We start from the raw sequence: 25508 nt of genomic DNA on the forward strand, positions 1-25508 counted from the left end.
AGATCTGTCTGTAAGCATTTCCAATCTGGTTCTATTAATACTTCTGTAATACCTCAATTATCATACCCTCTTGGACCAACAGGACACTACAGAGTATCCTATTGAAATTACTTTCTAGTCTGGTCATGGCTTTGAGGTATTCTCAGGGCTCAAGGACAAAGAGGATTACAGAAAGCCATGTAAGGGGCCAAATCATGTCTCATGGGTTTATCTGGAACTGCATTTAAGACGTGTTTCTTCCCTGCTGTATAAATAAAACAGAAACATGTTTTCCCTAGAAATAGAGCTCTGCTCTCATCCAGGTGTGATGACACTTTGCCCGTACGGTGAGGCTGCTGTGTGTGTACCTCACACAACTGTGTTACAGGCAGACAGAGAACATGGCCAATACAGTCCAAGGGATTTTTTATTTTGTATTTTTTGAGACAGTTTTACTCTTGTTGCCCAGGCTGGAGTGCAATGGCATGATCTCAGCTCACTGCAACCTCCGCCTCTTGGGTTCAAGTGATTCTCCTACCTCAGCCTCCCAAGTAGCTGTGATTACAGGCACCTGCCACCATGCCCAGCTAATTTTTATATTTTTAATAGAGACAAGGTTTCAACATGTTGGCCAGGCTGGTCTTGAACTCCAGACTTCGGGTGATCCACCCGCCTTGGCCTCTCAAAGTGCTGGGATTACAGGCATGAGCCACCGTACCCAGCCTAGTCCAAGAATTGAAACAAAGCTTATACTTTGTAAATAATAAACACCTAACGAGTGTTAAACTACCCCTTACTTCAAAATAACTTACTGCAGAATTATTTTTTCAATTCCAGAAGCAAGTTAATCACATATTTTAAGGAAGAAGCCCCAAACCGTTGAGGATGACCTCTTAGCCCACCTCACAGATATGCTTTTAGCACAAACACACACACTTTCCATCATGTTATAAACAAAGTTGGCTTCAATGCTAGTTATCACAGACTTTCAAAGTTACTGATTGAGTTCAGCATAACCATTATCGCAGTGGATGTGAGGATAAATACCTTTAACTTCCTGTGCCCTACCTCCAGCCGTATTGTGCCATGGTAATCTAATTGACGTCCGTAGAGGAGCATTTCTCTGCCCGTCTAAATAACTCAGATCTTCCAATTTGGTTGAGCTTGTTGCTGTAATATTAAACTGAAGTTTAGTATCTTCGAAGGTGACTTGAAATTTCATACCTAAGTGACTGTAACTTATAAATCACTAAGCAATTCAGTTCAGGTTTTCAACAAAATTTACTTAAATGTCATTTTGGTATTGTTTGCCCCAGTTTATTTTTCTGGCAGTATCAACTGAAAAGTGGTAAAAACCAAGTGCTTCTTTTTTCTTAAAGTTATGTTGATGGAGTTGCCAGAATTCTCCATTATTCTTGGAAAGAGACAGAATTCACCATAAATTGTTTGATGAAGAAATTTGACAATCATGTGGCACACAGCAAAGCTTCCGTACTTACACCACAAGCAGGTGGCATGCTGCTAGATTCTTCTCTGCAGCTCTGGGGAGCTTTCCGCTGTTTGGAATGCCAAACTTATTAATTAAATGGGCAGATTCTATGTGTACAATTCCACAGCACCCAGAACACTAAAAGTTGGCTCAGTAGTAATAGCATAATCATATTCCTAAGCTTCGAATATGTGTAGACTTATATAAACATTATATATCATACCGCATTTTATAGGTGTATTTTTTTATTTCTAAAAATAAGTTATGTTTACCTCTGACCAAATCAGTAAGACTCATATCACGTAAGTATTTGTTATAAAGCATTAAAGAGCCAGGTGCCGTGGCTCACGCCTGTAATCACGAGGCTGGGGCGGGTGGATTGTTTGAGGTCAGGAGTTCCAGACCAGCCTGGCCAACATGGTGAAACCCCATTTCTACTAAAACAGAAAAAAATTAGCTGGGCATGGAGGCGGGTCTCTGTAATCCCAGCTACTTGGGAGGCTAAGGCAGGAGAATCGCTTACACCCAGGAGGCAGAGGTTGCAGTGAGCCAGGATCGTGCCACTACACTCCAGCGTGGGTGATAGAGCAAAACTCTGTCTCAAAAAAAAAAAAAAAAAAAAAAAAAAAAAAAAAAAAAAAAAGATCTATTCAAACATTCATACAAGATAGATTACAAAAATAACTAGCGCAAAATAATTTTGCTAATTCTCAAGAAATCTTAGAAGCAAGTATATAGTACACATTTTTGCCTTTTAAAAACCCCTCCTGTTATTACATTGAGGAAAATCTAAAATTAACCTAATTTGGTTTATGGGTTAAGCCCAACATGAAGTACTATTGATCTTAGTCAGATTATTGTCTTCCAGGACAAGAAAATATACAGTGACTTGAGGGCAAATGAGAGCCTAGAGGGAGTCATAGTGCCTGGGTAAAGGCTTCTTAGGACTGGGGACATCTTCAGTGGGACCAAGGTGCAGGGGACAGAAGTCAAGTTGGGCCACTTGTCTTCAGAAAACCCTCTGGCTACCCAACAGGCTCTGACCCAGCATCTGGCTGCCGACCAGTGCCATCCATCCTACCTGTACCCTTCCTATTTCCCCCTACTAAGATCTCAGTCCTTCTCTTCCTCACTGTCCATATCATCCTCTCTCGCTCCTTCATTCAACCGCCACCTGGGTGGCTCCAGGCCTGACTGTGTTGGCATATCCCCTCTCACTGCATCCTCCAAAGGGCAATCCAACACATGCCCTGCCTACTCATCCTCCCAGCCAGCAAGAAACACCTGAAACTTTGACTTCACGACAGCACGCACCTATGCCTCTGTATCCTTCTGGTGCATATCCACAGTGTATACACATTTAAGTGAATACTCTATGCACATTGCCAGTTACCACACAAATCTTTCCCATTAGAAAGCCTCGGCTAATTCCTTGTCAGGGCTTTTAAATGGATCAAATGTACGGTAATCCAAGGGCAGCCTCTAGCTTCTCTCTAGGTCCTTCGTAAGCAGGGTGTATAAAACCTCCCGGAGGGCCAACAGGACTACACTGTCTTCCCCCAACCTTCTTACCTCCCTGTAGTAACACAGCTTAGAACATTTCTAGGCTCCTGCCTGAGCCCTGGGACCCTTCTCCTCACATGCCTCATGGTGAATGCACCCACCAAGGCACAGGTAGAAGGGGCAGGCAGCCATATTCATAATCCATAACTCATTTCAGAGCCAGAAGTCATGAACATCTGACATAATGCTGCAGCCCTACAGAATATAAAGATGCTTTAGAGCCTCAAACGTGTTGCCTATTTCCCTTCTTCCCCTGACTCCTTAGAACATAACAGTTTATAAATTTATAACAGCTGAAAGGATTAGAAATATGTGACCACAAAAGACATTCCAAATAAAGGATTGCAAAAATGCCCTAGATTGTATCTAAACAGATGCAGGAGATGGTAAGATTTCACAGGCCTGTTTTCAGATTCCCAGTCACTAGAGCTTCAGCACCAAAATCTGCAACAGAGCAGCCTCAGCACTTCCACAACTCTTGGCTAATTCTCACTTTCAAACATGATTAAGCTGAGCTGAAAGTTGCAGCAGGGCCATAAGCCACCACCTGCCAGCTATCTCAGCTTTCTGAGGCATTTTCAAAGCCACCAACAGAGGTGCCAGTGAATAGGGCAGGCAGGTATCAGTGGCTAAGCTATGTGCCCAGGTGTTCCTGACCCTCTGAGCAGGAAACTTGGGCCACTCTGCCCTCTCAGGCATGCCTAAGATTCTCAGATGTTACCTGTGCAAAAGTCAGACTCACATTCAGTATTTACCCATAAATGCTTTCAAAATCCTGAACACTACTCAGGGCCCAAAAAACCCAAAGGTAAAGCACTAATTTCATGCAACAATAAACCCACTGCTAGAATCTCTACAGTGAAATTAATTATATATTTATTGTGCACACACACACTATATCTAACATCTGGATAAGAAGCACATTTCAAGATGTGGAGGAAAGTTTGTTTTTTGGTGAGGGTGGGTTTGGTGGGGCAAGGCAGAGGGAGACATCTCTAAGCTGAACAAAGAGGAACATTTGCTAAAGTTGTGGACTAACCTATGGAAAGTCCATGCCAATAAGTTCAGGGAAATAACCAGTTTTAGGAAAACTCGATAGCGATCATGCTTGTTTCCTGGAAAATTAAACACAGTGTCCTATAATCCACTCAGAAAGTACTTTGAAAGGAAAAAAATAGAACCCATTACCTAACTTCTATATGATTTAAAACATAATTTTAAAGGCTTTTAGGTCTGTTTTTAATAAAGCAAAGAGGTGTCCATGTCATGCATTTTGATGTGACATATAGTTGTCCAAACCAATCCCACTCTAATATCTTTACAAAGAAAATCTGTATAGTGAAATAATCTTTAAACCTAGCCAACTTATTTTTATAATATTTGACAAAAAAATCAAAATAAAAAAATCTGCCACCGTACTACATTGTTACCAGACAATTCCAGTTCTTGGTAGCAAGCTCAGTAAAGGACTTTAGGAAGAAGTTCTGCACCCAAGCCCCTAGGGGCCAGCCCCATGGGGAGGCTGTGAACAGAGGCCTGGCATCATCCTTCCTTTACCTGCCAATCCTCATGTGCCAAAACACCTTTCCCACCAAAAGGCAATTTGTTTACTTGGATCATAACATGCAAATACTTCTAAGAGATTTCTCTATATGGTCCTTCACATATTCTTCTGATTCTTCTAACACTGAGAGTTCTCTGCTGCCCTGTTTGTAGCAGCCTGCCTTCTAATCACTAAACAGAGCTGCACAGAGTCTATACAACCTGAATCTTACTCTTCAATGGTACTTGAAAAATCTTGCCATTTCCTCTTAACTGAGGTTCAACTTCAGGGGCAGGAAGGGAGGCAATGAAGAATATACCAGACCCCTAGCTTGTTAACAGATACCATGAAATAGGCCTTTGCTCATGTCTTTTCAAAATATGCATTTAGTTTAAAAAATATGCAGCACAGAAGAAATAAGCAAACCCATTAGGCCAGGTAGACTTTGCTCAAATCTAGAGGTAAAACCCTCCCATTCCACAGGAGGTCTAGCTCAAGGGCACACGCAGAAGCTAATGAATGCGCACAGCAGAAATCAGAAAGCTCTGCTCTATAATCACGGCAGCCTACTGGAAAAGCTCAGCTGACACCCACTGTCACTTCACATGGCAGGAGACCCATAAAGAACACCGAGCAGAAAACAACCCCAATGGGATGCTTTTAACACTGTTAAAATTAAGGCAGTAATGCTTCCTAATTTTAAAATAGCTTGACTAAATTGAGCACAAGTTCACTATTTTTGTTGAAGTCAATAAAGTGATCAAGTTCTGGGATAATAAAAATGACCCATTCATCATAACTAGGTAAATACGGTATAAAAGCGCCTTGGGTGTCACATGCTCTGTCAAAGTGGTGGGACAGTGGTGGGAGGACAGGAAAGTTTGTGGAAGGGCTATCAGTCAACTCGTTTAATGTTCTCTAGTATTTCTCTCTGGCAGACATGCCAAATCCCTCTTCTGGAACAAGGCCATTTCACTTCCTTTGAAAGTGAATTAGAGTTGTGCCTCAGAACTTTTCCATTAGGGCCGCTTACTTATCAGCTACTTCAGAGTCCCATTGTAAAAAACACCCAACAACCACCCACCAGAGTGACCCATCGCATCCTGAAAACATAGTCTAAATCACAGAGAAATTATCTGGTGTAGGAGCAGAGAATCTGGGTCCCGGCATTAGTAGAAGAGAAATGTTAAGTGCTACACGGATAACAAAGACAGACTAGCAAGTTCCTCTTCTAAATTCAGCACAGGGGCATGGAGTTTAGAAACTAGAAACCTTAAAAACAGGCACCACAGCTCAGATGCAGAGAGCTCCTTTCCCCACCCATCTGGAGCTATAGTCATCCTTCACTATGCACTGGAGATCAGTTCCAAGGCCCCCTGCGGATACCAAAATCCTTGGATGCTCAAGTTCCTTATATAAAATGGTGTAATATTTGCACATAACCTACAAACATTCTCCTATATATTTTAAATCATCTCTAGATTACTTATAATACCTCATACAACGTAAATAATTGTGAGACTGTATTTTTAAATTATTTTTTATCGATTTTTTTCCTTGGTTATTTCTGCTACATGGCTGGATGAATCCATAGATGTGGAACTATAGATACAGGGGACTGACTGTATTCTCCTTGCTTGACACACACCTGGCAACCAGTCTGACTACTGACAGTTGCCAGCCTTTGTGCTCTTCTTTGTTCCAGCTGCTGCATCTTGGTAAAGCATGCCTGTCTCGAATATTTTCATTTCCTTGATTGAGAGCTCTTACTTCCACAGCTTACATTTTAAGCTGTGAGCTCCATTTTAACTGAATTGTACAGAAATTCGGCCCTGCCTGTACGATCGGACTCAATTACACAAAAATAAGTTTGTAAGTTTGCTAAGAAGTTCCTTGGGCTGATCCTAACAAACTCACTCAACAATTCCCATTTACCAGGAGGTAATAAACAGTCATGAATTTTCTAAGGCTTAAAATAACAAAAACGGAGAGGAGAGTTTTCATACTTTCTTCTTTTGTATACAAAGAGTTCGATAGTCCAAATAATCGATTTAAAGAATTCCAGAGTAGAAGGATCACTTAAAAACCATTAAGTACAGCCTTATTGTGTTTACAGATTAGTAAACTGAGGCTTAGAAAAGGTAAGTGCCTGACCCAGGGCCACGAAGCTGGCTTGTGTCTGGAATGTCTTCCCATGTGAAGACGGTGAACACAGGGCACCTCAGTCTCCCTGAGATAATCCTTCCAGGGAAAGGTGTGGCCTTACCTGCAACTGAGTTGGGCCGTGGCATTATTAGTGAGCTGGAGCCCTGAGAATAAGGGACCGGACCATCTCCAGCTGAGGATTCTGCTTTGGGCAGCGTGCTCTCTGCTGACCCGGTGGTCTCCTCTTCTGCCACTGGGGAGCAGTTATCTGCCCTGCGGTCATGAAGCACTCCCTTCTGAACCCCTAATCTTAGGCTTCCGTCTTTATTCCATTCCAAACTGGAGCCACTCCGGTCATCATTTTCGGATGAACTTGTAATTGTGGCTGAAATGAAAGACCAAAATACTTTGAAGGAGGCCAGGCACAGCTGGGGCTGAAGAGTTAAAACATGCACACTGCCCTCCCCAGGATCAATGGAAAGTTTTCCGGTCCACGCAGATTTTTATCAAAGTATGTTCCATACAATGTATTTTGGTAAATTAGAAGAATGTGGCTCACCAGGGGAAATAAGCTGCTAAATCACTCTACAGAGAAGAGGGGCAAGGGAGAAACTCTGACAGGAAGATAATGAAAAAAATTGTCTAAAAAGTATCAGAGTTAAGAGTAAATTTATGTAACTTGGAGATAATATATCCTCTCTTTTTAACAAAGATTACTCACAAAATAATTCATGTCTCATTAAATCCCTTTGAACCTTTAAATATACTTTCCAAATTAATAACATTTGTTGGGGGTAGGGGAGTGGGAATGAACAACAGAATGTTTAATGCAGAAACGGTGCAGGAGAAAATCTTTAGAAACAAAAATACAATTATAAAGTCAAACAGAGAATTTGACCCTTAAAGCTTATAACATCTTTTCAAGATGATCCAGAGAGACTGACTTACTATTTCTTCAACAGCATGAAATGGAAAACCTTCCCGTACCCAGCGCTGGTGAAGCACCAGCATGAGAAGGTATACTATGACTGCAGAACTCACATTTAATCTCCAAGAAAGAAAACCAGCACAGAAAAAAGGTACAAAAAATCTTTTGTAAACATCTTGGCAAAAAAGCAGAAAGAACATGGTCAAAGAGCGAAGCAATAATCACCCTACTTGGTTTCTACAAAGAGTCACTTTTAATTTAAAGATGCTGAGCCATACAGGATCCCCTCGCAACCACAGGTCATCACCTGGGCCACTCACACCCCCCCACTGTTAGAACTAATGCTGGCTGCGTCCTTGAGAACAGGGGCCATGTCCACCAATGCCTCTTTCCCTATCTGGATTCCAGTCCCCTGGGCCCTCAACCCCAAGCCTGTTAAATGGGAGTGTGCAGGGCCAACGTGCATTCAGAACCCAGCTCCTGGATCAGGCCCCTTTAGCCAGATACCAAGATGATACACACTGAATCAGAAGGTGGTGAATTAGGTCAGGGTCAATTATTTAGGATCAAAGGATCTGAAGGGGTTTAGAAGTAAAGACAAAACTATTTCCTTGCGGTGGCCACAGGACATCCTGTCATAATTCTGTCTTTACTCCTCCTCGCTGCTGCAGCCTGGACTTATTACCCTCTCTGGTTGCCTATTTTAAAAATTCCCACATAAATGCTGAAGCCTTCCCTAGAGTATCCATGGCGATCTTTTCCTTTTCTGAACAGCACAGCACAGCACATAGTAAGTGCTCAATAAATGCTTGCTAATTGAATGAATGGGCAAATGAATAAACTTCAATTCCATTCGTGGTCAGAGACACTACACTTAGAAGTTCAGGATCTGATTTTGGGTGCCCATTGTTATGACTCTCAGCATTTGCCAGTGTTCCATCAGCAGTATTAGACCCTATTTCCATGTCTTTGGAATCAATCACAGCCTTCCTTGTGTTTTTAAATGGACCATTTATATGAACATAGGCACAGCAAGTATGACTCTTTCCATCATAAAAATGTCAATAGTGTTGCTGACAGCAAAAGCTAGTATTTACTGAAGGTTTGCTATATGCTAGAAGTGTGCTAATGTTTTTCAGGAATGGTCTAATTTATTGATAAGTTTATTGCTTATTAATGGTAATCTTGTTAATAAGCTGGAAGTATAAAAATGCAGGCAGTCCCATAACACAGATTGTGGTGTTACAAACCTTCACGTTTAAATCCAGTGTTTGCAACTCAAAATACTTTTCTCAGACATATTGTAGTAAGTTAAGTTCCCAGGCTACTCCAACATCCAAGTGACAAGAAGAGTTCCAGGCAAGGCAGATAGGGGATTTGTTTGGTTTTATTTCTGTGGCTGTTACATTGGAGAGCACATATTTGTAAGTTGAAAAATTAAAACAAAAGTCAAAGTGCTCTCCCTAAGTGCCAAGCACTTCTGAATCAAACCCCAAAGATTTGAGCCCTAACTAGGACCTCAAGCAGGGGGAACAAGGACTTAGCTCACTTCCTGTTACAAGTGACAGCATTGCAATCAGGACCTCAGGGACCCATGGAGCAGCTGAGGATGGCTGGGAAGGCCAGGTCAGAGCTCCTGAGGGCAGGACAGGTGGAAGGTGTGGCTCTCGCTGGCAGGCATGTGCCCTACACTGTGCCCAGCATCTCATGGTGGGGGGTGGGGGCGGGCGGGGCGGGCAACACTCAGGTCCTGGCAGGGAGAGGAGGGAAAAGGGGTGGCGGAGGAAGGGCCCAGCTGTAGGAGCAGTCACTGGGAATAGAAGTCCCAGATGGGGTAACCATTTAGAAATGAACATATTGTAAGGTCAGTGTTTATAAGAAGGAGACTAGTGAGGAAGAAGAGGCAGCCCTTCTGCTGCCCTCACAAAGTTCCTGTGAGAGATGCATTCCACAGTCCACATGTCCCAGGGTTCTCAGAGGCAGGGAGGCTGGTAAATCTGAAGCCACTTCACAAACACTCCTTCCTGGGATTCAATACCACATGTAGCCTACACAGCTGGAAGCCCAGACACTCTCATCTTGGCTCAGCTCCATCTGAGCCCTGAAGCAGATCCAGCTGAGCAGATAAAGGCCAAATCGGTCTGGCTTCCCTGCACAACCTAAGAGCAACACCAAACATGGCAGCCCCGAAGTCCCCGAGAAAGAGAAAGCTGGTTCTTCCAATAAACGACAGGCTGCTCAAAAACATCTTTCTTTCTTCTAAGCTTACAGAAATTCAAACTCCTCATCAGGTTAACCCAGTCAGTCACTCTCAAGAATGCTTGTGGGTATATACACACAAGGGCAGCATCTTAACTGTGATGACTTTTTAAAAAAAATCTCTGAAAAGTGCTATTTGACATTTCCCAGAGACTGACTAATCTTTACAGCTGCTTAATAATTTAAAAATTCTAGCATTTTGTTTTTTTGACTAGTATAGATGGCAGCTTCTGTCAATTACAGCTTGCTATCATCACCCAAACTGAGTCTCAGCCACCCTTGTGACACAGAGCATTCTGAAACTGAGCGACTTATAAGGCCTTAAATTTCATAAAGCTGTGCCTCACAATTTAGTGTTAAATTCCATTTGGTCCCAAGGACAGTGTCTTATCTTCCTTTGTACTAGCCTACAGGGGTAGAATCCTTCCAAAACACTTTTTTTTTTTTTTTTTTTTTGCATAATATGGGGTTTCACTATGCTGCCCTGGCTGGTCTCGAACTCCTGGCCTCAATCAGTCCTCCTGCATCAGCCTCCCAAGTAGCTGGGACTACAGGTACACATTATTGCACCTGGCTCACTTTCTTAATATAACAGGGCATATACCTGATCACAACCCATGAGAGGAGGCAGATAGGCAGAGAACCATCAACCCCACCTTACAGAGATGAAAGGCTCCAGAGAACCTGATCTCTCTCGATTCTCTTTCTCTCTCTCTCTCTCTCTCTCACACACACACACACACACACACGTACGTGTATGTACAATTAGTGGTATAGCCAATACTAATTCTTCTGGTACACACAGCGTATTTTTAAAACACTATTTGCTTGCACGGTGCTCAACACATAAAAGGAGTTAATTATCTGTAGCTAAAAGTTCACGAAGTCTGCCTTGTTAAAAAGTCATCCACTCAGTCATCAAATGCTTTGCTCTATAAAGCTCTGAAACACAACTGCACTCTTTCTTCACCTTCTTAACGTTTTTGTTTTTTTTTTTTTGAGACAGGGTCTCACTCTCTTGCCCAGGCTGGATGGAGTAGTAGTGGTGCAATCTTGGCTTACTGCAGCCCCAGCCTTCCAGGCTCAAGCGATCCTCCCACCTCAGCCCCCAACTAGCTGGGACTACAGGCACCACACCTCGCTAATTTTTTAATATTTTTTGTAGAGACAGGGTGTCGCCATGTTGCCCACACTGGTCTCGAAGCAATCCACCCACCTGGGCCTCCCAAAGTGCTGGGATCCACTTTTCTTTACCCCTTGCCTTCTGAAGGTTCTATGTTGAATGGACACTTAGAATCAGCAAAAGAAAAATAAAATCAGTGTAGGTCCAGGACTCTATGGGTAGTTTGGTGGGATCCAAATCAAGTTATAGGCTTAAATGAACATCAAGAAGAAAGCTAACTATAACCTGACTACAGCATTAGCCCAGAATTGTTTAGGAACTAAGGGCCAGCGATATCAAACATACGCCCACAAACAATTCATCAGATGGACCTTTGAGCTACAGAGAAGAGGTGAAAAGAGCAAGGGGCTTGTTGCAACCTTGGCTTCTCCCTTCCAGGGGGTCCACAAGAAGGTATGCGTCTCCAGACCCGGTACCATTTTGGGCACTGGACATTTTTGTCCTTATAAATATCACCTTCCATATGTGTTTTCTCTCTTTCCACTGGCTACCAGGAAACTTAGGCGTAAAGCTCTCTGCCCACTTATAAAAAGCATCCAGTCTTATGAACGTGACTCCTCAATGCATCTTTTCTCTTGCCCTTCCTAGTTCATACTTTCCCCAACTCATACCTTCGCGGAAAAAGGAAAAATCCTGGTTTATTACATGTCTGTTTTGAGCATTTCAAATTCACTGGTGAGGAATTAACTAATGATCCTTAGGAAATCACAACAGTGGCTAAGATGAATATTGGAATACTGCTTACTATATGCCAGGCTTCACTCTAAGTTCTTTTTGCACTTCAACTCACTGACTCTCGTTAACAGCCCTATGGACAGGAAAGCCCCAGAATGCCCTAAGTCCCACTGTATCCCAGAATAGTGCTCTACACGGTTTTTTTGTTTCGAGACAGGGTCTCACTCTGTTGCCCAGGCTGGAGTGCAGCGGTGCAGTGACGGCTCACTGCAGCCTCGACCTCACGGGCTCAAACGATCTTCCCACCGTAGCCTCCTTAATCGCTGGGACCATAGGCACGCACCACCAGCACCCCCTGGCTCATTTTAAAACTTTTTTGTAGAAACAAAATCTCCCTATGTTGCCCAGGCTGGTTTTGAACTCCTGGACTCAAGCGATCCTCCCACCTCAGCCTCACATGGTGATGGGATGACAGGCGTGACCCACCATGCCCGGCCTCTCTACACTGCTCTGATCATGCCATACTATTAAGACTTGGCATGCATCCCAAATACATGTACTACAAATTATGTACATATACTACTTTATTATAATAGAAAATACACATTTTGAGAGGATAAAAAAATCACAGATGGAAATTTTCTCCCAGAACATTATCGACTGTCTTGCATTCCCCATTTTCAAGAGGAGGACTCTGTAAACACAGTGATTTGTCCTTCCCTGGGTGGCAGAGAAAATTAGACATGAGGGCATATGTCAAGTGCCTTAGGCATCATGAACGCTCAGGAATGTTTTCCTCCCCTCACAACTGAAGAAAAATAAAGTAGCACTTAAAAAGCAAACATTTTTTAACCTCTATATTTAGCTTAGTGGTTGACAGGAAGAATTTAAAGTTAAAACACTGGACCAATGAATTAACGATCAAACAAGAAAGGAACATAATGGTCGCTCCTAAAAGTGGGTGAAAGGAAGAAGTAAATAGAAAAGGAAAAGCCCAGTACTGTAGCGAGACTGCCTCCCATGACTAACAACTTTCCAAATTAGGTTTCACCACTGCAGAGGAAGTCAGATCAGGAAAAGATCAGAGACAAGTCAAGGCAGCGAGCGCAGAAGTCTGTAGGCCTCTTCGCTGACAGGTGGCGTCCCTCTCTTGTGCACCCATACCTCATACCCAGCAGGCATTCAGGCCGCCAGGCCACATTTTGGATTTTCCCCAGTGTCTAAGGGAAAGCCTGCACGATGAAACCGGCCTGCCTTAAACCTTTCTGGCCAGAAATGCCAGACTGTACTTTTCTTTCCACCCCACCTAGACCCGGCCACCTGCAAATGAACCAACCACAAAGAACAAAGCCCCTGGTTCACCTGCGGCCACAGCTTTTAACCTGAGGGGTCTAGTGAAGACACTTAAGCCACCTTGCCTGGAATGCCAACAGAATGTCCCAGGTGGGACCCCTGCCCCACCCCTGCATGGTAACCTTCAGCTCCAGGGGACTTCTGGCTTCTCTTCTGCAACTGCCCAGCCCCATCCAATGCGCCACAGGACCCTGCTCCCTCTCTGGCCTTGCGCTGGGAGCCGTGTATGCTGGCTTGTGACAGCCAGATCTCTGTACCAAATTTCTAGCTTGGTGCTCACCTGTGTTGCGCAAGGCATGCTCTGCTATGACATGCAGCAAGGCCAGGGACCCGAGCCGCGCATTCCCAGCCACATTCATCAGGCCCTTCAATTGCGGAAACACCTAAAGGAATAGCTGGGAGCAGGCGGTGCTGGAGGGGGAGGACGCAACCCACCACACTGCCCAACTGAGTCTGACACAATGAAGAACAGTCTCCAGAGACAAGCCTAAGGATTCAAATAATATGACATTTTCCAGAAAAAGCACAGTGTTTTGGTAAAGCTTCACATAACCTGTGCACTGAATGCACAGACACTGGAGCTTCTCACACAGTCTAGTGACCCTTTCCCAGACTTTGGAAAAGAGTTCGATTAGTGGTATCATTATGCACCCACAGCATACATCATCAATCAGAGGTATCAATCACTGTCATGTCTTAAACTCTTCTCAGTAATTGACAACTTGCTCAGACTCTCCACAGAACAGAAGATCATTTGGTAGTCCCACAAGTGGACAAGTTTTGACAATAGATGCTGTGCCTTATCTTTATTGTGCCAGTAGTGAACATGCTTGCTCCTAGTACACAGTAGGTGCCAATAAATGCTTGCTACACCAACAGAACAGTCTGAAGAATCCAACCACAGTCTGAATAAAAGTACAGCAGGCTCTTTGCTGACTCAAATCATTGCCAAGAATTTCTTTCCCACATTAAGCATATTACCAAATTATATACATAAAGAAAAATTCTTCTCTTCACCCAAGAGATTTTAAAAAAAGGCTTCTATAATTAAGGATGATTTTAAAAATTGCAGGCAATGTAGTAAAATGAATATTAACCCAGACTTGAAACAGTCTAAATAGTTATTACCAAATCAATTTCAGAGCATTTCAATTTAGTAGTGAGCAGGGCAATACAGGTGGCAACAAAGCAGTATTAGTATAAAATCAAAAGGGCAGGATTTACAACAAGTCAAAAAGGAAAATAAAGTACAATTAATTCATCTTTGTGTGCCTCTGCATCTGATTATCTCCCCTGGGACACAAAGTCCAGGAAATAAAAGGTCCTAAAGCTACCTCTGGAATCACTTTCATTTTATAAGCCTTGCAGGAGGTAGGAGAGAGTCAAAGGAAGATAAAAGTCAACCTGTGATAATTTTTTTTAACATCTTAAGCAACTAGGCAGAAAAATAAATATTATCAAACTCGAGCAAGCACCAGCAGGATACTAACCAGGTATCTAATATTTTACTGCCAGCTACTTCTGCAAAACTGTTTCTACAAAGGTATTTCCCTGTCTAAATGCATACCTGCCTCTCTCGCCTCAAACTGAGTAAGAAGAAAACAAATGTAAGCATGAAGAAAGCAAAGGAAAGGCAGTAGGAAGAGCTTGAATTCTGAGCACTTAATCACCCAGAAAGCCACTGAGCCAAGTGGAATGTGGTGGCTCATGCCTGCCAGCTCAGGTGCTGAGAGCCAGGCAGGTAGATGATATACCTGCTCTGTGTGGCAGACACACCCAGTTGGGGAGAGGCAGCCACGGTTCCCTCAGGGTCCCCTCCCTTCATGGAACTGTTCTAGCACCGCTTCTCCAAAGGAGGAAGATTCAGGACACTACAAAAATACTCTGGAGATTACACATCTCAACAGGTAAAGGCAGATTAAAAAGACAAATGGAGAGAGTGACTGACTTAACGGCCCCTCCCTCAGCCAGAATAAGTCCTCCCCTCTGCACATCTATCATTAACGGATAGGAAGGATTTCTTTTTATTTTGACAGGAAAGCTGGGTTTTTGTTTGTTTCTTCTCATCCAGGCTCTATCCTCTTTATTCCTAAATGCAGAAATAGCCTATTTTCTTGAAACTAATTACACACACTTAAAATTTTATGATATGTACATAAAAATTAAATTTATCTCAAAGCACTTTAAAACACATTATTTTACGTGATGCTTTGTTTGAAAATCAGATTGGTTTTCACACATTCTAATGAAAACATACTTTATATTTCTTTCTAAACTGGGATTAATACAGATTACAGTTTCCATCTGTAACAGTAGGAAGCAAGTCATATTTAAAGGAATGTCACTAAGAAAAAATGTTTTCTCAAACAAGGAGGAAACACCTTTAAAAGCATACTTCGTAAAGTTTTTCTTTTCACAGTAAGTAACTGAAAGCTATTTTACGGTGATTGGGTACAGTTGGGTTTCACATTGAGAAAATTTTCACATTGCAAATTTGAAAATCAGACACTAACTTCTAGGTAATACCAATGATTTTAACATGTAAAGAGTAAGGAAGTTCACTTAAAACAAAAAAGACAATCATAGGGAATTCAATTAATCCCATTCAGCTTCGACAGTCTTTCTACATGACAGAATTGCCCTGGCCTCCAGAGAGGAAGACTGGAAGGGGCCCAGTAAATTCTTCTACTGGTCACTAGCCTGCCCTTTCTCCTCCTACGCAGTGGAAACAGAACACAGGCAGGGCACCCTATGGCAGTCCTGATGAAAACACATACTTTATATTTCTTTCTAAACTGGGTGCCCAGGCATGTGGGAACACACGCTTCCTGTCCCTGCATCTGCTGGGCAAAAATATTGAGATTAAATATAACCAACATGATGCAAATCAGCTTAAAGAGTCAAGAAAGATCCAGGAATTTTAAAGGATGGTTTAGCACTGTCTGAAATTTCCCTGAACTGCTCTGAATAAACCATGCGAATACTGTACGTGGAATCCTGCTTTGAGCCCACCTGCTGCCCAAAGCTTGCAAGGCCTCGGCAGCTGTATGCATTTTGTACAGTCCACCCCCAAAGCCTCTGCCATTCCAACCCCAGCTCTACTGGCTGACAAATATTAAATTACTTAAAATGGAAAATTAAATGGAAAGCCTCTTCCTGCCTTCTCCAGGCCCTATGTAATTGGGAGCATGGGTCCTCACCAGCCTGTTTTACAAGCCACTGTTAGGTCTTCCAAAGTAGAAAGCCAAGGTATCTCATCTTCATCTCCGCCCACTAGGGTCACGGTGCTCTTGAATACTTTACTCTGTGAAACACTTACGATGCCCGAAAGCTGCCATTCCCAGGCTACACCTTATAAAAACAGGCATGTTCTTCAGATGGAAAAAGGCACACCCCTAGTCCAGCAATCACAGAACCACAACTGAGTCATAGATAATCTGCTCTGTGAAGAGGCAGTGGAACCTGCACACCCTGTATTGATTTAAGAGGAAGCTCTTCCCCTTTCTGTCCCCACCACTCCTGCCTCTTCAAAGACCTGTGGCTACAGTCTGCCTGGAGAGGAAATTCTTATGTCTTTTTCCTTCTCCTCCCTACCACACCTCCAGCGTGTCCTTTGGCAACAGGTTCTAATTCTGCAGGTCACGGAAGAAGAGAGAAGAGACGAATGTTGTCAATAGCATTGCCTCCCTCTCATCCCTCTATTTCCTGCCTTTGCAACCTGCAGGAAAACACAGTGGGAGGCATGGTCTCCAGAGCGGGGGTCTTCTGGATGAAAGAGACTTGCCAGCCACTTCCTAATTCCTTTTGCTTTTACCTCCAGTTGCCACTTTTCATGCTCCGCCGAGTTAAGGGAACATGCTGGCTTGAGCAGAGGAAAAACGCAGCTTCAGCGTCATGAAATGTACTACTCTCTCATCAAGGCAGAGGTTACAACACAGACACTGAAAGGTTTGACAAAGCCCATGTGGGATGGGGATCCTGCAAAACTTCTTTCTAAACTGAACGTTCCCTTACCCAATGCAACTTGACAGTGGCAACATTTCCCTTTTCTTAATTGATCATTTCCAACACCATGCTAGGAACCTAGCAGATAGCTGGATTAATGAGACCCCTGTTTATATCTGGAGAGAAAATTAAATAACAGAACAAGAACAAATACTCTGAAAGGGAATACTGAGACACTATGGGGAACATATAAGGGGTCTAATCAGTCAGCTACTGGGTGGGACTGTATAAGATTAAGTATTAAGAACCTCCTGCAGCTTAATCTTTCACTGACAACACACACAAAAAAAAACCAGAACCATTCCTTTCCTCTGCTTAGAATACCTTAAAAATTGTGGCACTGTATCTCAGTGAGAAAGAGAAATAAACGAATGGGTGGCTCTCAGTTATTAAAAGTTTGGGCCGGGCACAGTGGCTCATGCCTGTAATCACAGTACTTTGGAAAGTCAAGGTGGGAGGAATGCGTGAGGCCACGAATTTGAGACCAGCCTGGGAAACATAGTGAAATATGTTAAAAAAATTTTTAATGAGCTAAGTGTGGTGGCACATGCCTACAGTCCCAACTACTTGGGAGCCTGAGGTGGGAAGATTGTATTAGCCCAGAAGTTTGGCTGTAGTGAGCTACAATTGCACCACTGCACTCCAGCCTGGGCAACAGAGCAAAATCCTGTCTCAAGAAAAGTTTGTAACTGTCAAAGCAAAAAAAAAAAAAAAAAAGATTTAGTTATAATCAGAGGCATGTAATGCCAATGGCCAGGACATTCAAAAGAAAAAGCCTGTCAAAACAATGCTGCACTGGCCACATCCTTGAAGATAAATTATCTGCAGGAGATGAAATTTCAGAAGAAATGAGAATACTGTGAAGAAAGTCATCTGGTTATCTCAGAATAAATACCAAAGATATATCTATGGTGGACAGCTCAGAAGAGATAGAGCATAAGAACAGAAGTAACGGTGGGAAAAATTAGCTGAACTAGACTAAACAGCAGCTGGGGAAGCAGGGTAAGATGAGAATGGGGAATTAGCAGAATAAGCTCACTGGAAGGCCTTCAAGCTGAGCGAAAATAATTTAAATTTGCTACACAAAACTCAGCCCACGATTTATATGAAATGTCCAGAATAAGCTACAGAGACAGAAAGATTAATAGATTACTGGTTGACTAGGACTAGGGAGCTTGGGGTAGGAAAGACTGTGCCTTCTAATGGTCACAGGGTTTCTTTTGGATAATGAAAATGTTCTAAAATCAGATAGTGGTGATAGTTGCACAACTTTTTAAATATACTAAAAACCATCCAATGGTTCAAATGAATGAATACTATGGTATGTGAATTTCATCTTAATAAAGAATGAAGGCAAAATAAAACACAAATCCACTAAAGATTCTGATTCATTGGAAAATTATGACAAGAAGCCGCCTTCCTTAAGCTGTGGGGCCCCTCACGAAGCTATAGTGAGGTCTACACCAAAGAGCCCATAATCCAATCCCAGGAATCTCACTGACCTTCTGGGGCAATCCCCAAAGTGCAAACTGGATGAACCTGCTGTCTGGTTTTCCAAATTACACTTGAGATAAATTGCAGGTGACTAAAGAAAATAAGGAGCCCAAATGTCGTTCATTCCATTTGATTACATATTAATGTGGAAGCATTCAGTTCACAATAAAACAAACTATCCCTCAAAGACATGTGGAATGGGGACTCAGCAAAAGGGGAGTTAAATCCGTGTGAAACTGCAGTACAATCTTGGAACAGAAGAAGGCCTGAACAATCCCCTCCGGGGGTCCCACCCATCTTTATCTGAAAGGCACCAAGCTGGAGACCTGAGTCACAAAGACACTGGAGTCCAGCTGCAGAAACATAAATGCGGTTTGTCTGAGATGGCATGTAAAAATAAAGACTCTTAAATTCCACAGATGATTCTAATATAAACTTGGGACTGAAAACTACTGGATTAATCAAAATCCTTAAATTTCTTAATTTTCTAGAGAAAGAAAGTGTGCAAAAAAGGTAAATTCAGTGTTGCTCAAGTCACCTGGCAAATTGTCTTAAGAGTCAGGACTGGAACCCATGTCTCCTGACCCCTAGGCTTCAGGACAACCACACTTATTGCATGGGTGTGGGGGCTCAGGGAGGTCATCCTTAGAAAACTCTGGCCTCAAAATGCAGTCAGATCCCATGATAAGAAACTCTAGAGAACACAAGCCTGAGCTATCATCAGGAAAATAAGTGACCTTGAGATTGGGCTAAGACGACGTCTTAATATGCAGGAATTTCATTGCTCTGTTGTGTGCCCCAGTGGGACCTGATGCCCACCAAATGGAACTGAATATAGAAGAGCAAAGATTTTTGTAATTTCACAGACCAAATCTGATCTGGAATTCTTTTTTTTTTTTTTTTTTTTTAACAAATGAGCTGAGTGTTATAAAGTAAACATCAAGGAATATAAAAGCCAATGCTTAATTCTCTCAGCTACACATGGAGTCAGTGCCGCCTGCAAAGAACAGAGCAGGCGCTGGCAGACTGACCTTCACAGACCATGCTAAAACCCTCTGAGGAAGTGCCTGGTGAATGCTCTGGTTGACGAGCTTTGAGCCATTACATTACCGAGCAGTGTGCTTCTTACCTATAATTCCACTGTCCTTGCTTTCCAGGGTGGAACTAGGGCTGCTAATGGTCTCACAGGGACTTTTGTTGGCTGCCGTCTTGCTGACACAGCTATTCAAGGTTGAGCAGGGGCTATCGGTGCTAGGAGATGCGGTGCTGCTTGTTAGTGTGGAGCAAGGACTGATGCCTTGACTCAGAGCTGTGCACTGCAAGACGAACGGAAGGAGGAGTTAGCACGGCTTACACAGGATGCTTCGACACATGCTTTTGTTTTTGACGCTAAAACAATAAAACTAAGAACAGGAAAACGGAAGTTTTTAAAAAAAAATCTAAAGAGATGTGTGTATAGATATGGATTCATGGAGCTTTATCTATATAAATGTACACATGGTCTTCCAAATTTTAAGAGAGCAGTATCTTTGTTCTGTTCCCCTCCTTTGTGATTTTCTTTTTTATTAAAAGGTCAGTCTTAGCAATAATTTAGTGAGAATGCACATTTGTAAAACAGAAATGGCAAACAGGCAGACTTCCTTTCATTTAAAGTCTGCAGAAGACAAATGGGTTATTTGACCTCTGTACGGAAAACCTGGGAACTCTGTTTTCGTAATGTTTCACAAACACTGCAACCTGATTCAATTTCTCAAGATTTATGGGCTCTGCAATCAGGGGAAGGAGACTGGTGACCACTGCAGTCTCAATCAATGCATGACACCCTCCCTTGCAGTGCAGAGACCTTCACCAGGGGTAGAAGCTCCATCCTGCATTGCTATTCAGACACACACATCACATCTGGAAAGTGGTAGGGTGCATGCTGCTGCTCCCTTGGAGGGGAAGTGCTCTCCTGATAGATGAACCATTTGATCTCACCTTATTTTGTCTCTGCCTCATCTCCTATAAATCTTTTCCTCACCCCACTGACCCTCCAAAATCTCAACAGCTAAAAAAGCACAGGAAAGCATATACCAAAGCAACCAGATGAGAAGAATGGTGCTATAAAAGTAAAAGTACTAGCAGCATTATGAAGGCAATCTTTTAGCCTCTTTAATTCACGTAGCCATTATTCTCTGGGTGGTGACTAGAAGGTTAATGTGGACATTTTCTTACGTTCTGCTTCTTTCTGCTCTTCCCCACCTCCCCACTGCAAAAACCCAGAACTAAACTGTTGAAATAAATTTCAATACACAACAGCCCAGAACTCATTTAACTGAACAATGGCTTCCCTGCTCAAGGAAAGGGAGAAGGTTATTGCTTCGTTCATCCTCTGAAGAGGTATGCAATGTAGTGTCTTCCTCGGGTATTACCATGGTTTCATTTTTGTCTTCAATGGTTATGTGTGTGGCACTTGGGATCCCTTCTCCCAGTAAAAATCCCAGCCTTGTCAACAGTTCTTGAGCTGCCGGCGAACAGCTCGGTTCATTATCGGCCTTTGCTTCTGGAACAAAGAAAGAAAACAATGAAGATGCCCCTCTGGGGAATTTCAGTATTGCATCTGGATGAGTTCACACTACAGCTGCTTGTCTGGTGATTTTGTGTGTTTCTATAAAATGCGCACAAAGTTGGACAACGCAGCCTGTCCTCTAGCAATACATTCTAATTAAGGGACTGTGACAGGTTAAGGAAACAGTAAAACAAAAACTCCAAGTGCAAAGGGTGAATCAGAAGAGCCCAGGGTTATCTGACGGCAATTCCTAATTCCAAGTCATATGAAAACGGGTACTTCAGACATCAGCTTGGGTAAGAAAAGGGCCTATCTTTCATGTTACCCTTACAGAATACAGGGTATCCAATGCCCAAAGGAGGCTGAAATGAAGTAAAACCCTAGTGGCATACTGGTGGAGACCCAGACTAGGTGTTGCGGTAAAACTGCAATCCAAGCTCTCATTAAACAAGCTGGGGAACAACGTGGAAAATCTGGTGGAAAACTTGCTGTGCACATCCCACAGTAGTGAAAGTCAAAACCAGGATTTCAACTTGACAGTCAATCGTGGAGAATCCACGTTGAAACAAAAATTTAAAATCACAGTGAAACTTGTCCCAAGAGACAGGACCCAGTACCACTGTTGTCTGTGCAAAGATGTAGAAAAATCAAGCTATATTCTCAGAATGCCGCACAGCAATGCTGGAAAAGCCCAGCTTTTCTTGGGTTCTCCCTGAGGATGGTCATCTGGTTTCTTGTACTTAAGTTGGATTTGATTTAAATGTTGAGCTGTAGGTTAACCCTGTACCCAAAAAGCCCAAAGGCACTTAATTATGGCCAAAAAACAAAATGATATTCACATCCTTCTAATACTTCTCTCACCTTCTAAAATCAGCATCTATCAGGGGATGAAAAATTTACAAAGCAAGCTGCTTACAAAGTTGTAACTTAATAATAAGTGACCTATGACATAGTCACTCAACATTTTGCTCTTTTTTATTAATTGTCCAGGTAACTAGATTCATATGAACCTATTTTGCTTAGATGTGAAAATCTGCAGATAATGGATAAAGGTCTTAGGAAAAATAAAATGAGGAAACAACGCAGTGATGCTGCCGTTGAGTTACAACAGCACCAACAAAGTTCAATGCTCACTTCGCCTTTTGTAAGGAACCACAAAAATCAAAATAAGCAGAGCTTTTGCAAAGGCCATCTGTCTTATTCTTACTCACATGATCAGTTTTGCAAGTCATGCACCCAGGATGGCAGCTACAAGGGAAACTACGCTGGCAGCATCTTCAAGAAAGGAACAGCTTCCCACCCCTTGCTTACTGGTAACAGTTCCTAATGTTTGGAGTAGGAAGAATGGTTTGCCAGCTTGGATGTTTTTCAGCTGCTCTGGAAAACTGCAGGGGTAAGGAAACCGAGGCTGGACTCTTCTGGGTTAAAAGAGCCCTGATGCTTCTGGACCATGTGAGCCAAACATGAAGGTGGCAGTGGCCCCAAGCCAACACAGGGAAAAGGAGCCACCCCGGGGCGGGGGGTCGACCACATGCCAGAGCCGCTCTGCAGGAGATCCCTTCCTACCTCAAAGCACATTCTGATTCTCAAGCTAGCCGGGCATTTGGGGAAGGAGGGCGGCAACCAAACCAGTTCAGCACACAGAGGCACACCCAAGAGGTGGGGCCCTCAGAACAGGATGGTACCGCCCTCCCTCCGCCTCTGCCCCGGGCCCAGGCAGGGCAGCTACTTTATCTCAGGTGGCAGCTGGGCTGGAGGGAGGGAACAGGACGCAGATGGAAAGGGGAAGAAGTGGGTGAGGGGGCAGATCTCCGCAGTTTCTCCACTCCACACCCCGCTTCCCTTTCGAAACAATCTCCACACTGCTCCCGATTGTGATTATGCCCCAGAACATCTAGTTTCTGGTTCAACCTGAAACACTCTGTGGAGAGAGAGCCAGAAACGACTCCCGTTTGGCAACTGCTGTGGAGGCAGAGACAGCAGCTGCAGGAACTTGGCTCCACAGAATTCACCTCGACAACAAACAGGGCCACGCCTGCAGCTCACTTGGGACTGGCAGGAGGACTCTGATCCTGTGTAGGTCCTATGTGCAGCAGGGGGACCGCAACACCCCAGCACAGTCACCACTGCCCCCACACTGTGTCTGCAGACAGATACTCCAGGTTCTCAAGTGTTTCATTTTTTTAAACCCAGAAACAACTCACCATCCAACCCACTTCAGATAAGTTGGGGAACAGTGGCGATTCCAGCTTTAATGGTTGAGTTGAAAAGGACACCCAGGCTGGGCATGGTGGCTCACACCTGTAATCCCAGCACTTTGGGAGGCCGAGGTGGGTGGATCACCTGAGGTCAGAAGTTCGAGAGCAGCCTGACCAACATGGTGAAACCCTGTCTCTACTAAAAATACAAAAATTAGCCAGGCGTAGTGGCAGACGCCTGTAATCTCAGCTACTCGGGAGGCTGAGGCAGGAGAATCACTTGAATCTGGGAGGCGGAGGTTGCAGTGAGCCAAGATTGTGCCACTGCACTCCAGCCTTGGCAACAGAGCAAGACTCTGTCTCAAAAAAAAAAAAAAAAAAAAAGGAAAGGGAACACCCAAATTCATGATTAACTATTCTCTTAACTGTACAACCTGGACTTTGCTGCTACCCCAGTTCTAAACCCTCACCCGGGGTTGGATGAACGGACAAACGTTATTTACTTATGTTTATATCCATTAAGGCACTGAAATTGTATTTTTCCAAAGGCTTCCCACCTGCCTTTTCATATTATTGTCTTCTAAAATGTCACCCCAGTGATCGTCCTCTTAAAAGATCCTCTTCAGTCTGAATTCCTTAATCCACATGAAGCTGTCTGAATCTCTCCCTTCCCTAATGCACAGAGCCCTCTCTCACTGAACTTCTCACTCTGGCAGAAGGACCTCCTGGGAGAAGTGTCACTGCGCCATCTTGGGAGAGATGAGTTGCTTAGGAACTCACATGGACACCCTGTGAAATGGAAATACATGTCTACTAGCATAGCCGCTCACTAAATACTGAGATCTGAACAGCTAGATGGTTTTAAGCTAGTTACTACAAAAGCACCTCCAAGTCAAATTCAAATGGACCACTCTAAATAGCAAGTCTATTTTCATTCATGCAGTTAATATTAAATCACTGATCAATAATGGGTGTACATTACCCAATACCAGTGGGATGAGGGCTGGAGAGAAGACTTCACTTTGCATTTCACAGATTTAAATATCTGATGACTGTATGACGGCTATATTTGGAGATGAGAGAATGACTGGCCTCGCATGCCCTAGGAATCCATTAGGCAAGTGGAGAATGATATTTCTCCCAGCAGCACATTCATGGAACCCTCAGTATTACACAGCATGAAAGGCTGACTGCATGGAGAAAGGTAAAGGGAAGTTCTTGAATCACTTCTGGCTGCCTCTATTCAGCTACTCACCCCCTGGTCACTATATTTGGGGGCACAAATGCTAAGGAGCAGTCTACAAACTGATCAGCTCCCCGAATACTGCCATCATAACTTTAAACCATCAGTGCCCTCTACAGTCATCCTCTTATCTTCTGCTACTGTCTGGGAAGCCAGGGTGTTCTCAGTGCTAACCACCGTCCGGACCCCTTTGGGTACTGAATCTCTCTCAACTGTACTTTCTTAGTGAGAGAAGTGGCCATACCCACTTCCTACAGGTTGTGAGGCTCAAAACCATTGTGTGTGAGAAACAGCTTATAAACCACAAGATAGAGAATTGGTCATTATCTCTACCAGCTTTAACACCAAGAGCCCACACTTCCTTGTGATTATTTTCTGGTTTCACAAGTTCATATCTATGTTCAAGTGTGCTTGTATGTCTTACATAGCTTTCTGTTCATAATTTTTCTGCCTCAAATAGGTTTTTGTAAACTCACTATTCCATGACAACAAACCCCCTCTTGTTTCTGCTTACCAAACCAAACCATCCCCATTTGGCCTGCACCTTACTGCTTTCATTTTCCATTCCAATCACTCTCTCTTGTTTAAAGCCAGTGGGGAAGTGCAGGTCCCTAGCGATGACCAAGTACATTCCATAGAGAAGAGTCTCTCCTGTACTCTCATCCTCCTCAGACTCTAAAGAGCACTGAGTACTGAAGACATTTATCAGTTCACTGTCATGCGACCTATCACCATGTGACCTTGAACAGCTGACTTAATACCAAGTGTCCAAGATAGCACTTGTGAATCAAGTCTGCTCACAATGACACAGGCCCTTGGTTTGACATTAATCCTCTGCCTCTATCTATCCGTGACCTGCTTCTCGTTTAACCTCTTGCCTTCCATGACTCCTACTTACAAGTA

General features: G+C 43.3%; 1 protein-coding gene across 5 annotated transcripts in view; it reads right to left on the bottom strand.

The window, feature by feature from the left end:
- TANC1 (tetratricopeptide repeat, ankyrin repeat and coiled-coil containing 1) overlaps positions 1–25508 on the bottom strand; it is a 141146-nt gene that overhangs the window by 63050 nt on the left and 52588 nt on the right. For 2 of the 5 annotated variants that reach the window (XM_030916559.1, XM_030916562.1), the window contains exons 3-6: positions 21028–21158; positions 19746–19932; positions 6841–7104; positions 1027–1149 (exon numbers count right to left, since the gene is read on the bottom strand). In XM_030916559.1, coding sequence (XP_030772419.1) covers positions 1027–1149; positions 6841–7104; positions 19746–19932; positions 21028–21158 — 705 coding nt within the window. The remainder of the gene's footprint in view (positions 1–1026; positions 1150–6840; positions 7105–19745; positions 19933–21027; positions 21159–25508) is intronic. The other 3 variants (XM_030916560.1, XM_030916561.1, XM_030916563.1) reach the window with 3 other exon arrangements.

Source organism: Rhinopithecus roxellana, chromosome 14 (genome assembly GCF_007565055.1).
Source record: "Rhinopithecus roxellana isolate Shanxi Qingling chromosome 14, ASM756505v1, whole genome shotgun sequence".
In the NCBI taxonomy this organism is placed as follows: Eukaryota; Metazoa; Chordata; class Mammalia; order Primates; family Cercopithecidae; genus Rhinopithecus; species Rhinopithecus roxellana.